Source organism: Misgurnus anguillicaudatus, unplaced genomic scaffold, assembly GCF_027580225.2.
Source record: "Misgurnus anguillicaudatus unplaced genomic scaffold, ASM2758022v2 HiC_scaffold_32, whole genome shotgun sequence".
In the NCBI taxonomy this organism is placed as follows: Eukaryota; Metazoa; Chordata; class Actinopteri; order Cypriniformes; family Cobitidae; genus Misgurnus; species Misgurnus anguillicaudatus.
The window spans coordinates 3,453,387-3,468,546 of NW_027395282.1; the positions used below are offsets into that span (position 1 = coordinate 3,453,387).

The window sequence follows — 15,160 nt, forward strand, 5'->3', positions numbered from 1 at the left end:
TTGAAGACCTGGACGTAAACACCCACTGCTACGATTGGACAGCTTCATTCCCCGTCATTACATGTGGGGAAAGTTTTAAAAACATTAATGTGTAAAAATAGCAGCCGAACACAAATATGTTTGAGCCACAAAAGATTCCAGGTGCTAAATATGATACACATAAATGACAATACGTATAGTAAAGTAGAAACAAAACTTTAAACTCGACGTGACTAAATTACCTTAAACAACACAGTAAGCGCGCATCAGAATCTAAACTGCGGCTGATAAATCCTTATCAATAACTTTGTATATTTATATTGTGCTTGTGAGGTTGCTCTTAGATACACGTAACAATACATACCACAGTTATATGATAAAAAAAGCTTTGTTGACTGTTGGACCTTTCAAACGCAACTTGCCTAAAATTACCGTATACAACACAGTAAGCGGGCATCAGAATCTAAATTCTCCTCCTTCCTCATCACTAACTTTGTATATTTCTATCGTTATATTACAGTCGTATTGTTAAGTGTTGTACCTTTATTAATCGTTTAATGTTTTTAGTAAATTAAAACAGTCAAACATGTGTTTAGACACGGATGTTACAACAGGACATATCAAGCGATCTCTTCTAACAAAGCAATAGTGAAACACAGTAACTTAAATAAAGTAAAATATTTTACTCACTGTGTATACTGCTGTGTCATTTTTGTTAGATCCAATATTAGTGATGCTTTTAATCACAGTCTCTCTGAAAATCCAGCATCGACTTGCTTCTTTAAAAATGAATCCGCAGTACACAAAGTAATCAAACTCTCCCCACGCGAGCTGGAACTTCTTCAAAAACAACCTTTATCCACGCATTCCTAATGTTATGTTCTGAGCCTCCGTTATCCAGCGTCTGTGTTGTTCCCACGCAGTTCTTCCACAACCCAAGACTCCGTTTCCATGGTTACTCTATCATAACAGATCACCGCGTCAAAATAAAAGTCTCTCAGAAAAAATGTATTTAAAAGTCAGTTTGGTTACATTTGGCAATCTTTAAAGACATGTTTACTGATTGTTGAGAAACACGTGTGTAACACGAGCTGTGGGCGGGGCTACAAAAGTGGTCATTTTAATTGGATTTGGGGAGGTGCTTCAATTCTACTTTGATGTCATATTTCTCCGAATTCCACACTCTGCTGTAATACTGACTTAGTGCAAACGGTTATATTTTAGTAGCATGGACGTTTTCAGTTCTGAAACTTACAGGATGTTCATTTAAAGCAACACTATGTAGTTTTCATGTAAAAATGACTTACAGCTCCCGCATGTGGTTGAAAAGCGCAACAGTGCCTGGTATCAGACACTCTTCTGCAGGCAGGGGGAGGGGCGGAGCTGTGTTTCCTACCCTCCACAGCCACTTTCAGAATGTGCTTGTAGCAGCTAGGAGGCTGCTCAGGTTGCAGCAACAGTACAGTTTGTCCAGTTAAAAGTTGTTCTATCACTGAAATAATTTTAGAGACATTATTTAAAGGTAAAAAAACTACATAGTGTTGCTTTAACTATGATGACCTCTTTTATAACAAATTATCAAGTTAAAATTGAGTATTTGATTCACCGCTCCTTTAAACTATTGCAGTGTTTGTACAGACTTGCTGAGAATAATATGTCTGTGTTCACCTGTGATTTATTTATATGTTTCCTTTAGTGGTTAACGTTGTGGCTGTGAGATTGTTTGACATAAATAAATACACAATGTGCTTAGAATGACTATTTGAGAAGCTGTATCTAGTGAAACTGCTGCAGTAGTAGCAGCAGCAGCATGTAGGCTGTCAATCACAGAAGTGGGCGGGACACAGAGGCAGACTGACTGCTCTTAAAGGGGAAACACACAAATTTTGTACATGGCATTATAGCTTCTTAACAGTTGTTACCTTGCAAATTATTATATGGTACATTTATTTTGCTACTTAATTTAAAAACATCCCCACTAGAAAAGTGAAGGATTTCATACGCACTTTAAAAAAAGAGTGAGGATGTGTAACATCGTTTTTTGACATTTTATTAATAGATGTGAAGCGATTTGAGAAATCACACACAGAAGTTTGCTTTTAATCACTTTCGTACTTTGACATCACCAAGCGGTCTGTGTAGAGCCAAATGAACCTGCAAACAAACATTGATGTTTATCATCCTGCACTTGTCTAAATGTAATCTCATTATCCTGCAGATCTATCATGATATGATTGTTATAGCTGGCTTGGCTTTCATTTAAATTTCTGTATATGATGTTTAATGTCAGAAAATTCCCATAATGCAATGTGAATTACAGGTATTATTACAGTTATTTACTGTATAAATAGTTTGCAGTATTATACTAAGTGATATACAGTAAATAGCTGTAAAATTTACAGAAATGTCTAACAGTGCACTTTAGTGAATTAATATGGACATAACTTACAATAAAATTTCAAGTTAGTTTACTTCTTTCACAATTTCTGTCAATCTAAACTCTAAGAGTCTCTCTCTGTTTCTGAGGACTCATTGTTTGTGTATGTTGTAGTACATTAGACTCTGTTGTGTGTCGCCCTCTCCTGGAATAAACTTGAAGTCTTTATGTGGTAGATTTACAGCAGTGCATCACAGGGACGGATTATGGTGATGATGTGCCCTGGGCACGGATGTCCCAAAGGCCCCCTTTACCAATTTTTTGGGCAACAGTGTTGCACCTGTATGCACAGGGCTCAAGTGTTGGTTCGCCTCTGCCTGTATGCCCCATCTTACAGGATTAACAATGACACTAATACGCTTGGAGAGAATGCACATAATATTATAAACTTTCACACCACAAATTGGTTTATATCTCACCAATATCTGTCAACATACAACATACTGGACAACATACTCAATCAAAAAGATTCTGACCTCTCCAAATCATATCACAGGAGAAAATTGCATAAATATTTTACATTTCTACATTTAACAGACATTTCATTACATTTCATGTGTAACTGTCATTCACCACAGACATTTAGGGGCTGGACACACCAAAACTTTAAAACGCAGCTGAAAACGCCTTGAGGACGCCGAATGCCAGCTGTTTTTCAGCCGAGCGCTTTGGTAGCTGTGATACTTTAGCTGTGAGCCGATTGGTTGCTGTTGTAATGTCCCGCCCCTCCTCCACTGTAATTGGATGGCCGTGTGAGAACTGACATTGACGAGCTGAGCTTTTCACTCAAAGTTGAATATTTTTTAACTCTTGGCGCTGAGCGCGAATAAAACCCAGAGCGCCGTTTTTTAGCACGGAAAAAAACGCTAGCTGCTAGCTAAATTTAAAAACGCGAGTTTAAAGTTGGTTTAAATTTATCTTAGCTAAGGGTTATCTTTCTCGATTTCCTCAGAGAAAACGCTTCCACAACATCATCAAAATCCAGTTCCCTCACAAGATCGCATTTAATGGCCATTAAAGACAGTGAATTTAGACGTCCTTGACACATTTTGCTTATTGGTTCGTTTTTTACTCTTGCCATTAGAGAAAATGAACGTTCTCCTTCACAGTTGATGACTGGCAGGTTGAGGAAAAGCTGTCCTTTTTGTGCTTTCTTATCATTGATCTACTTGGTTGTGGTTTTAAACTCATATTTGTTTTGGTTTTTGAGTTACCGGCTTCTACGCGTGACTTTTATATTACGCTTTTCACTCGCCTCTAGATATCCCTCCCAAAAGCGCAGCAATACATTAAAATTATTTATTTGATTTATTTACTAGTTAATACTAGAAAAAAAATTAAAATTAGAATATTTATTTGAAAATAAAAGACACAGTAAATTTGACAGGGCCCCCTGCTGGTCCAGTGCCCTGGGCAAGTGCCCAGTAGGCCCGTGCGTTAATCCATGCCTGGTGCATCATGTCTTCATGTTTCCCAGTAATAATATAATCCATACACTGTCAGAAACAAATGTTATAAATGATCTCTAGATGTCACTGGGGCGGTACCCTTTTAAAAAGTACACCTGTGCACATAAAGAGTTCATATTAATACCTCGAGGTTCATACTGACACCACATATCTGTACCTAAATGGGGTCTTTACAAAGAGTACTGGCCCAGTGACAGTTTTGGGAACATTATTTTAATAAACTGTGAAAGTTCAACAATGTAGACAGAATTTTTAAGTTGATGTGACCCCTTTAAATTAAACATGACTTTGTTTTGTGTTATTTAGTGAATTCACTTTGGAAATCATTTTGATCTGTACACCACAGAGAGACTCTTGTATATTTGGTGCAGTGTTGTTTTTGTCCACTAGAGGCAGTTGACTCGGCTGTATTGGGTGAACTGATTACATCTAACCTAAATGATGAAGTCAACTAAACACAGACATGTACACGGTTACTGTGATGTTTCAAGAAAATTACTGCATCTTAATATTTTCTTTATTGTAATGTGTGAATCCTCTGCGCATTGATGTTGATTTTACCTGAAATAGGTGAGCAAATTAACCTAAGAAATTAGGTTAGTCATCTTTATTTAACTAAGTCTCCCAACTCTTTTTGAGTGAGACCTTGCAGAGAAGACACATTATTACACAAAGATGAAATTAAAAACAATACAAATAGAGAATTCACTATTTTAGACTTTTAATACTATGTAAATACTGAAATGTTATGCAAATGTATTTATACAAAATCCAGCCCAAAAATTGCAATAACACACTCTTATAACAGATAAAATTCTTTATAAACTTTTTATATTTTATATATATATATATATTAAACTTTTAATATGTGCTTTAAACTTTCCAATGGTAATAAAATTATCAAGCTGTTGTTATATTCTGAGGATTAATTCATGACCAGAATGCAGAATAAGCAAAATATTTTCTACTTAGTTTTGAATGAAACCTAAATACACTGAAGAGTCTGTTTATAAGTGAAAGAAGACAAAAAAGTAAATACATGAATATGGCTTAAAGAAATAAATCAATGCTGCAGTCTGCTCAAGCTTAATGAAACCAAGAGACTGTATTATAAAATATACAACAATGACAATGAATTATAAAATATAAAAAGCTATGATACACAGTCAGTGTCTAAACTGTGAAATGAAGTGAAAGCAACAAGCATGTAAATAATGTCCCCATAGTCCAAAACATTTTAAAATAAACTGAACAAATTCTTTCCTAACTGCAAGATTAAAGCACAGCCCTGTAATAAAATCTTAACCTAACTAAAAACAGCATTGAGTTGAATAACAGCCTGACTTATAGTGAAGATGAAAGTAGATCACAGTATCATCTACATAAAGATGCACTATAGCAAAGTTTTTACAGGATTTATGTATTGTGATGTTACAGTTGATCTGACACTGACACAAGACTGTTGAATGATAAACTCAATACTTCAATGAATAATTCATCTATTTGAACATTAGATTATTTACACTGAGCTGTCATTAATATGTCACTGTATATGACATCACTGCATCACTGATGTCACTGCTGAGAGACTGTTAAGGTGATGATGTCATAAAGAGAGTTGTGACATCACTCCAGTAGTTCTGATGGACAGACAGCTGATCTACTCACAGACCTGCAACATCTAACAATGACAAACACACAGAAAGAGATAATGTTATAAAATCTGACCATTAGTTTATTAAACATTCAGATATACAGATTTTCTCACCTCTATTTGTTTGTCATCAGTTTTGTTTTTAGATGGTTTCAATTTATTCATTCTGATGAAAAACCTGTAGGGTCAAAATTCACACTCTTACAATCTGAATTCATATCAGAATATTCACTGTATGTTATGCAGTTTTGAGTTTTACTTGATATTTTTACTTACCAGATCCATACAGCTCCTATAATGAGAAACTGAGGCAGAAACACCAACAGAGAGAGAAACACTGAACTGTCCATTTCTTCATTGTTTCTGTCAGTTGTTTTATTGGTTTTGTTCATTGATTCTGAAGAAAGACACCCCCCAAAAAAAGAAAAACCCCCAAAAAATCAGAAAATAACTTTTTACTCTTTATCTTAAATGACAAAGACTCATGATGTTAAAATCAATACAGTAAATCTATCAAATAGATCACCTGAATGCAGTTATGAGAGGCTGTGCTACATTATGAATATCATCACAACTGAAGAGCAATGACCTTTAACCCGTGACTTACAGACTGACACAGAGACAAATGTATGAAATCTTTTAATAAAACAAATTGCTATAAAATAAAAATAATAATGACACAAATGTTTATTTCATTATGAGATATACTGAAGTGTTTGACATATAAACTATAACTGACACAATATTTATGATCAGCTATGAGTGCTGCACAATGAAAGTAGCTCAGTGATGATGTCATAGCTGTGAATAAACCAATCAGCATGAAGGACAGAAACTATCTCTTATATAACAGATGTATGATGTGATGTTGTGTTACCTCTTACAGTACAGGAATACTCTTGTAGCTCCTCACTGTTGATTGAGTCCAGGTACAACTTGTTTAATAATGTCAATCCATCTGTTACCTGTTGTCCATTCTTATACCAGATGTAAGTATGTTTGTTATCCAGAGTGCATTCAGTTGAACAGCTTAATATCACTTTTTCTCCATCTATCACAGGGTCTGGGCTGCTTCTCACTTGTGTATCTGAAATTTCATATAACAGAGTTCACATCAACTACTTTACAAAGTTAGGTCTGAAATGTTTGATTCCACTCAATTCAGTATGATGTGAATAATGGCAAAGTTATGCAGTCAAACACACACATACAAATAAAATATATAATGTGAAAGCAGTTCAAAATGCTTTGAATAAAAGCATCTGTCAAACACACGAGTTCAACATAAATATACAGTCAACATTTGAAGTGATTAAAAACAGTTTTATCTAAGAGCATATTTTATTAACTTTTTTGATCAATGTCAAATGTTGATTAGTTTATTTGTTTTAAATTTGAAGACTTCTGTGATGAGTGTCCTCAATATCAACATAAATTCTTGATCAACTTTGCAAGTTTGTCACAAATCGCACACTTAGACAGAATGTGTAACAACTCATAAAACCAGTTTATACCAGCTTCAGTTTTAATACTGGATTAGACTGATAAGTGCTGGTTTGCTGCTGGTCTGACTGCTTGACCAACATATTCACACTATTTAACAGCATCCGATCAACCATGCTTGCAAGCTGGTAAACTGGATAGTCCAACTAATGAAGCCATTCAGATACAGCAGCATCATATATGCAGTACAAAACACATCATATTATTTTCACAATGGACAACTTTAATGTAACATGTAACATTCACAACATAAACATCATACAGCGTTCAGACGAGATGAAATTTTAGATGAATAACTCAAATGATTGATAGCATTGATATTTTAATATTTAAAATGTAATCTACTCATCGTTTAACAAAAGATTACAAAAATTGTAAGGACCCTAAATCTGTATCATAAATATATTCATTAAATCTGATCAGTGAAAGCAGCTTTACAGAGAGTTTATTATAAGCAGTTACCTGTAACAATAAGATGGACTCCAAGAGAACCAGAAACTACATCTGATGTGTTAGTGATGAACCTGAACTGATAATCTCCAGTGTCACTCATGTTGACGTCTTTGATTCTCAGTGTGTTTCCCACAAACTCCACACGACCAGAAAACTGAACATCACGCAGATCTCTGGATTCACTACGATAAAAGTAATACCAGTATGTTTTATTTACTGTATATCCAGTGGGATGTGAGTATGAAGAGTGAATATCTACTGTGGATCCCACTAAAGCACAAACACTTCTAGAGGTGTAAGTCACACCCCAACAGCTACTGTTAGAAAGACCTGAAAGAGTCACAAAATACTGCTGTAACATTCACAATCAATTACAAACACACTCATACTGTATATGAATCAACAAGAAAACTGCAAAGTTTGTTCTTCCATTTTAATATAAATGTTTTATAAATGTCAGACTCACACACAGATGAAGAGAAATCTGAAAAAGACTCAGAGCAGTAATAACTGTCAGTGTTTTCACTGGATGACACAAATATGCTTTGACTATTTTTAAAAGGTTGTCCATTCTTGTACCAGAAGTAATTATATTTATATTTATATGTTAAAGAGCAGGAGGAATCACAGCTCAGTTTTACTCGCTGTCCTGTAGATTCAGGATTCATCTTCACCTGTAAACCTAAATAATCAAAACCTTACATTAGATGAGAAATGAAAAGAGTTTAACTGGACTGATGAGAATGTAAATGTACCTGAAACTGTTAGATTGACTGTGACTGAGCTGAGATGTTTAACTCCATCCTTCATAATGAACATGAGCTGATATTCTCCACTGTCTCTCTCTCTCGGATCTCTTATTGTAAGCTCTGAGTAATCTTTAGTGATCTCTTGATCCACTCGTCGTGAGTAATCTGAATCTAAAGTCAAATCTTCAGGTTCATCTTTGTTTCTCCAGTTTGTTCTCTGTTTCTGACTGAACCAGAACCCAGTTGTGATGTTGATGTTTGAGTAATCGCAGTACACACTCATCAGTGTCCCCCTAACAGCACAAATATTCAGTTCATTACAGGTTACATTAAAGTTATCCAATGTTAGGGACACTGAAAATCTCTGTGGCCCGGGAAATGGATTAGTGATAACACCGGACACAGGATATAAAATTTAAACGGGGATCTTTTATTTCAGACTGCACGTTAGGCAGTGCAGCATTAATTTTGCAAACTTTGGAGTTGTAGAGATGGAAAGGTAAAGCTTGTAAATAAAGTTTGTGGAAATAAAATAAAACAATAAAGTTTGCTTCTCTTATCACAATGTGTATGTCCTTCTTTTTAGTAAAAGACAGAATTCTCTTTGTTTAACTAGCTAACATAGACAACGGTAGCAGCCCTTTTTTAGAAAACAAACAGACACATGAATATAACACCTGAATGCAAAGAAGACTAAATAAGGCTGCTTGAGTAACATGAGAATACATGAAAACACAGTCATTCATAACATGTTACGTCTTTTTGTGTGATTAATACAGCTTACACATTAAAAGTATCATTACACCACATAACACTTTCTCTTACACTTAAACATCAGTGTTACATCACAGTAAATAACTTCAAAATAAGCTAATAGAGAAAATGAAATAAAATACAATGTCTCAAACTTACTTTTTATCACCCCTCTGACACATGCACACACTATCACAGCATATGACAGACTCGTTCTTTCTCTGCATATATAAAACAAACAGAATACAGAACTTTCCTTTTACATTTGGAACACATGACATGAAAGCAACACTATAATTGCACTCATTTCAATAAAACATGCATGTACATGACACATGAACCCCTTTTGTGAAATTATTTAAAGATAGACAACACTTACTCTGATGCTTCACACTCCCCAGGAAACACACAGAAGGCTTACGAAGCACTTTCTCCCCTCTTAATTAAACAGAATAACCATGTTTCAATATCACTGGTCCACATAACATTATACACAAAATTGTCTCAAAACTCTTTGTATACAGATTATAGGTTAACACTTACGCTTCTTTGAGAATCAATTTCGTGCTATTTACACACCACACGAGTTGTATCTCAACAGAAATCGCCGTCAATCAGCAAAATACACAGCCATCCAAATAAAATAAAACACTCAAAAGCTTTTAGCTTCACTATATCTCACTATAGTATTCTTATTTTGTGTTTTTTTGTGTTGGATGCTATAATCCCCACTGCACGTGCACTCTCTAAACTGCGTTGTGAATCACGCTGTACACAGGAAGTAAACAAAAAACTTCCCGCAGCATTACAGTCCCGTTTCTTAAAGGGCCAGCGTAACATTTCAGCAACACATTAAAAAAGGCATTTATACACATTTTATGCACAGGACACTTAACACAGGGCTTAAATAAGATAAATCACATATTCTTTTATGATTTACATGTTCTCTTTTTGACCTGGTTACACTCTCCCCTGCTGTTAGTCAACGTCCTCGGTGACTACAGACACTAATCATTTAGCCCACCTTGCAACTTTCCTGATGTATAAAGAACCATGCCAGCTAACACTTGGGACAGCACATCAGGACTAAAGGTAACTGCATTGCAAGCTGATCTAGGTAATCTGTTTGGGTTACTGTGTTGCCCTGCTGTTTCTCTTTGTGTTTTTCTAGGTGCAGGACAAGGCACTTCTAACTCATCACCTTTCTCCCTTTTCTTTCTAGGAGTTGGCACAGGACTCGCCACCGGACTTTCAACAGGTAAGTAATCACTTTCAGTCTCCGGCTCGAGTGATACTGGACTGGCCGTCAAGGAATCATCAGGTACCTCACAACCTTCTGAAAAGACATTATTTTCTTCAGGACTCTCATTACTGAAACAGGCTTCAGGCTCAGGAACTGGCAGTTCTGGACCTTCAGATACTTGAGTCACTGTCTGTACTTCCCTGGGACCATGGATTTCCTCCACCAAGACACATTCTGCCTCTAATGATGGCACTTCGGACTCAGAGACTGAAGCAGATACCTCTCTTGTAGGGGGTTTCCGACTCCTGGGCATGGGCACTGGGACTGGACTTTCACAAGGTCTGAGATTACATCGGTGCATTCTTTTAACTGGGCCCCCTCCAACAGGCTCTACTGTGTACGTGGTTCCCTGAATCTCTACCACTGTGTACACGGTGGATGACCATGCATCCTGAATCTTATTTCTGCCAGGTGGTCGATGTCGCAAATACACACACTGTCCAATCTCTACAACAGGGCAGTATACTTTCTCATCTTGGTGCATTGCTCTCTCCACAGCCTTTCTCTCTGCATATTCCTTAGCTCGAGTATGTGCTTCTCTGAGACGCTCCTGGTGCACTACTAACCAATCTGGTCCATTGTTTGTTTCAGGTTCTTGACCCAGAAGAGCATCAATCGGCAGATGAGGATGGATCCCGAACAGCAGATAGTACGGTGAGTAGCCTGTAGATGAGTGTGGGGTCACATTATATGCATATACAAGCTCAGATAAATGTTCAGGCCATCTGCGCTTCTTTTCGGGTGGCAGAGACTTTAGGAGGTCATGAATGGTCCGATTAAACCTCTCACATTGAGGGTTTCCTTGGGGGTGGTGCGGTGTCGTGCGAGTCTTTTTAACTCCATACAGCCTGCAGAGCTCAGAAATCACAGCGCTTTCAAAGTTTCTGCCTTGATCAGAGTGCAGCCGTTGTGGGACTCCATATTTCAAGAACCACTCTCGTAAAAGGATCTTGGCAGTGGTCTCTGCCTTCTGGTCACGAGTGGGAAAGGCTTGACTGAACTTAGTGAACACATCAGTTACTACAAGGACATTTTCTCGCCCATCCGTGGCTGGTTCAAGTGTTGTGAAGTCTACCGCTACAACTTCCAGCGGTCGAGAGGCCACAAACGGTGTCCAGGGTGCTCTGATTTTGGGCTGCGGCATCTTTGACAGTACACATCGCTGACATTTCTTCACCCACCGCTCTACATCTTCATACATACCTCCCCAGAAACATCTCTGCCTCAACAGCCCTAGGGTCCTCTCAATACCCTGATGTCCCATCTGATTGTGAACATTATTTAGAACTTGATCAGTTAAACAGGTAGGTAGCAACAACTGGTGACATTCTCCCACATGCACATCATCAATTACACGGTACCAAAGGCCATCTTTCTCGCTGATCTTTTGCCACTGTTTAAGCAGGGAACGCACGCTTTTGGACAACCCTAGTCTCTCTTGGCGGGTAGGCTTCTTTTTCCGATTCCAGAACTTTTTAAATTCACTGAGTGTAGGATCAGATTCCTGAAATTGTTGTAGTTCGGCTTTTGAATATCCTGGTAAGGTGGGGGTATTTTCACACCCGACATCCTCATCGTCCATGGCCAAGGAAGCCTGTTGTTGTCTGACTGCACCTCGCTCTACTCCTGCTGCCAGCAAGTCTAGTCCCAGGGCTGTTCCTTTCTTAAGCGAGTTACAGATTGCCACACAACCATCATACTCCGCATCCTCACTTTCAGGTTCTAGTCCATCCACTCCTGGCCTCCTTGATAGGGCATCAGCTGCAGTATTGCACCGTCCTGGGCGGTACTTGACATTGAAGTCGAAAACTGCCAGTTGAGCCGCCCATCTTTGTTCAACAGCACCTAATTTGGCAGTAGTGAGGTGACAAAGGGGATTATTGTCTGTTATGATAGTGAACTTGGACCCAAGTAGGTAGCTTCGAAACTTTTCAGTAACTGCCCACTTAAGTGCTAACAACTCCAACTTCATACTGCTGTAGTTTTGATCATTTTTCTCAGCCCCTCTCAACCTCCTACTGGCATAAGCTATAACGGTTTGTTTACCATTTTGGTTCTGGTGCAAAACTGCCCCCAACCCAAGGTTGCTGGCATCTGTTTCTACAACAAAAGGGAGCGTAAAGTCAGCATACCCAAGGGTTGGTGCACTGGTAAGCTTGTCTTTGAGCTGTTTAAAAGCATTTTGACACTGGGAGGTCCATGAGCTTTTATAAACCTGAGCTACCTTGACTGAGCTTTTCTCTTTAAGGCACACATTTACTACGTCGTGCAATGGGCCGGCTACCTGAGAGAACCCCTTAATGAATCTCCTATAATAGCTACAAAAACCCAAAAACGATCGGAGCTCCTTAAGAGTACTGGGAACTGGCCACTCACGAACTGCACTTATTTTGTCAGGATCAGTACTCACGCCTTGTGCTGAGACTTGATGACCCAGGAACCTGACTTCCGACTGCAGGAAATGACACTTCTCCACCTTTATTTTCAGCCCTGTCTCTTTCAGCCTCTTAAACACTGTTTCCAATCTTACTAGATGATCATGAAAGGTGGACGAATACACCAACAAGTCATCCAAGTATATAAGTACAATCTGGAAAACTAAGTCACTCATGATGGCCTGCATGAGGCGCTGAAATGTGGCGGGCGCATTGCAAAGCCCGAAGGGCATCCGGCGGTATTGATACAGGCCAAACGGGGTGATGAATGCCGTCTTGTGACGGTCCTTCTCATGGACTGCAACTTGATGGTATCCGCTTGCAAGGTCTATTGTTGAAAAAATCTGCGCCCCGCTTAACGCATCCAGGCTCTCATCAATGCGAGGCAATGGGAAGGCATCGCGTTTGGTCTTAGCATTTAGTCTCCTATAATCCACGCACAGCCTCAGACTTCCATCGGCCTTGCGCACCAACACCACCGGTGAAGCATAGGGACTGGAACTTTCTTGTATGACACCCTTTTTAAGTAACCCAGAGATGTGCTCTCTGACCTCTTCAAACTGAGTAGGTGGTATGCGGCGGTATGGCTGAGAGATAGGAGTATCATCTGTCAATGGGATCTCATGTTTCACTCGATCTGAGTATCCTAGGTCTTCATCACAGGCTGCAAACACATCGGCATATTTCATGAGTAATGCACCTAGCTTTTCCTGCTGTTCTGGAGTGCCTCCTACATGAAGCCTATGTAGCAGATCTTTTAGGTCAGTCTCAGACTCTGGCTTAGGTTCCTGCTCCATTGTCACCTCTTCCTGGTCAACAGTGATGCGGTGAAACCTCACCTCACACGGGTTACTCTCAACACACTGACAGGAGTGAAGCATTCCAAGATGAGCTTTTGAGGGCAGCCAAACATCCTTCACAGAAAAGTTTACCACTTGAACTGGAAACACCCGATCACCTGATGACACTAACGTAGGTAAGGGAATCAATCCACCAGGTAGTGGCATGTTCCCTGGTTCCAGCAGCAGCCAGGATTCTGGACCATTAATTCTCTTATTTACTCTGGCATAGATTGTGGCTACAGAAGATGCGGGCACATATGTCTTGTTCGGGCCACTTACTCTTGCTGTTGACAGTGGTTTGACTACTTCAACTTCCTGTACACGATGAAAGGCTTCTCGCCACACAGAGTCAAGCTTTCCTCCCAGGGTGGTGTCGAACTCTGTAAGTACAAGCTGTCTGCACCTCTGAGCGATATTCATGCCTATGATGCCCAAGGGAGAGGAGTCTGGATCTGCAGCATCCCCGTCGCGAATAATCAGGAACCCACACTCAGGTACAGTTAAACCCATCACTTCAATGTCTAATTCAACATATCCCAAATATGGCAAGGGTAGCTTATTGGCTGCAGTTATCTTTAGCCACTTAGCAGTGCAGTGAAGGTCTTTGTCTTCCCCATGTAGGTGTTCTCGGAAGAAGCTTTCCGTCAAGGTACTCACATTACTTCCTGTGTCTAGCAGGCATTTAACTGGAACACCACCAATGTGGATGTTAACTTCAGGGCACCTCCCAACTGCACGCTCCAAGAAACGTTCTTTAGTTAACGGGCTGCCTATTGAGCCTTCAGGCTTTCCTCGCATTGCTCGGCTCACCGCAATGGAGGGACCCCGTTTCCCTGCACTGTAGAACCTGTGGTGGCGGTGTGGTCTTTGGAATTACGTGGTAGGGTACACTGTCTAGCTATGTGACCTACCCCATCACATCTCAGGCAGATTGGGTGGCCGTCCTCTGTGTACTTGGGCTTAAATTTTGGCTTCCCACTTTGGCTGCTATATGAACTGCCTTTTTGCATGGTAAGTTCACGTACTGCATTAGTGAGTTCACCAATAGCTTTACCCTGCTGACTGATTATTTTTACTACCTCTTGTAAGGCTACTGCCATGTCACTTTGTGTAGTGCTGACTGGGTTTGACTGTTCTGGCATTTCCCTAGAACCTGTATTGGCCATGCTTCGAGCCCTTGCAACATTGGGACCACGGGGTCGGTCTTCCACAACCCACATCATAGCCTCTTCACGAACATCGAACAGAGAGGACTGAGGCTTATCTCTAACAAGCTTACGCAGCTCTCTACGCAGGGTTGCATCTCTTACCCCCTCTATGAACTGGTCTCTTAAAGTGAGCTGTGGGTCAGAAACAACGTTTGTCGACTGCTGAAGAGCAGAATTGAGAAGCTGGGACAGAGCATGAGAGTAGTCACGGAAATCTTCTCCCTCTAATTGTCTGCGTGCATAAAAAGCATGCAATAACTGTGGTGTGGTACGTTTCTCTCTAAAGGCACCCCTCAAATATGAAAAAAGGTCTTGAGGTTGTTTTGCTTCCCCCCCCATACACAGCTTAACTTCATCTAAGGCAGAGCCCCTTAA

At 39.4% G+C, this 15,160-nt stretch overlaps 1 protein-coding gene across 1 annotated transcript in view; it reads right to left on the minus strand.

Annotated features, from left to right (window-relative positions):
- The window catches only part of LOC129454164 (uncharacterized), a 51,699-nt gene extending 43,149 nt beyond the window's left edge, over positions 1-8,550 (minus strand). The window contains exon 1 of the mRNA XM_073865598.1: positions 8,251-8,550. Coding sequence (XP_073721699.1) covers positions 8,251-8,527 — 277 coding nt within the window. The 5' untranslated portion in view covers positions 8,528-8,550. The remainder of the gene's footprint in view (positions 1-8,250) is intronic.
- Between the last annotated feature and the right edge of the window lie 6,610 nt (positions 8,551-15,160).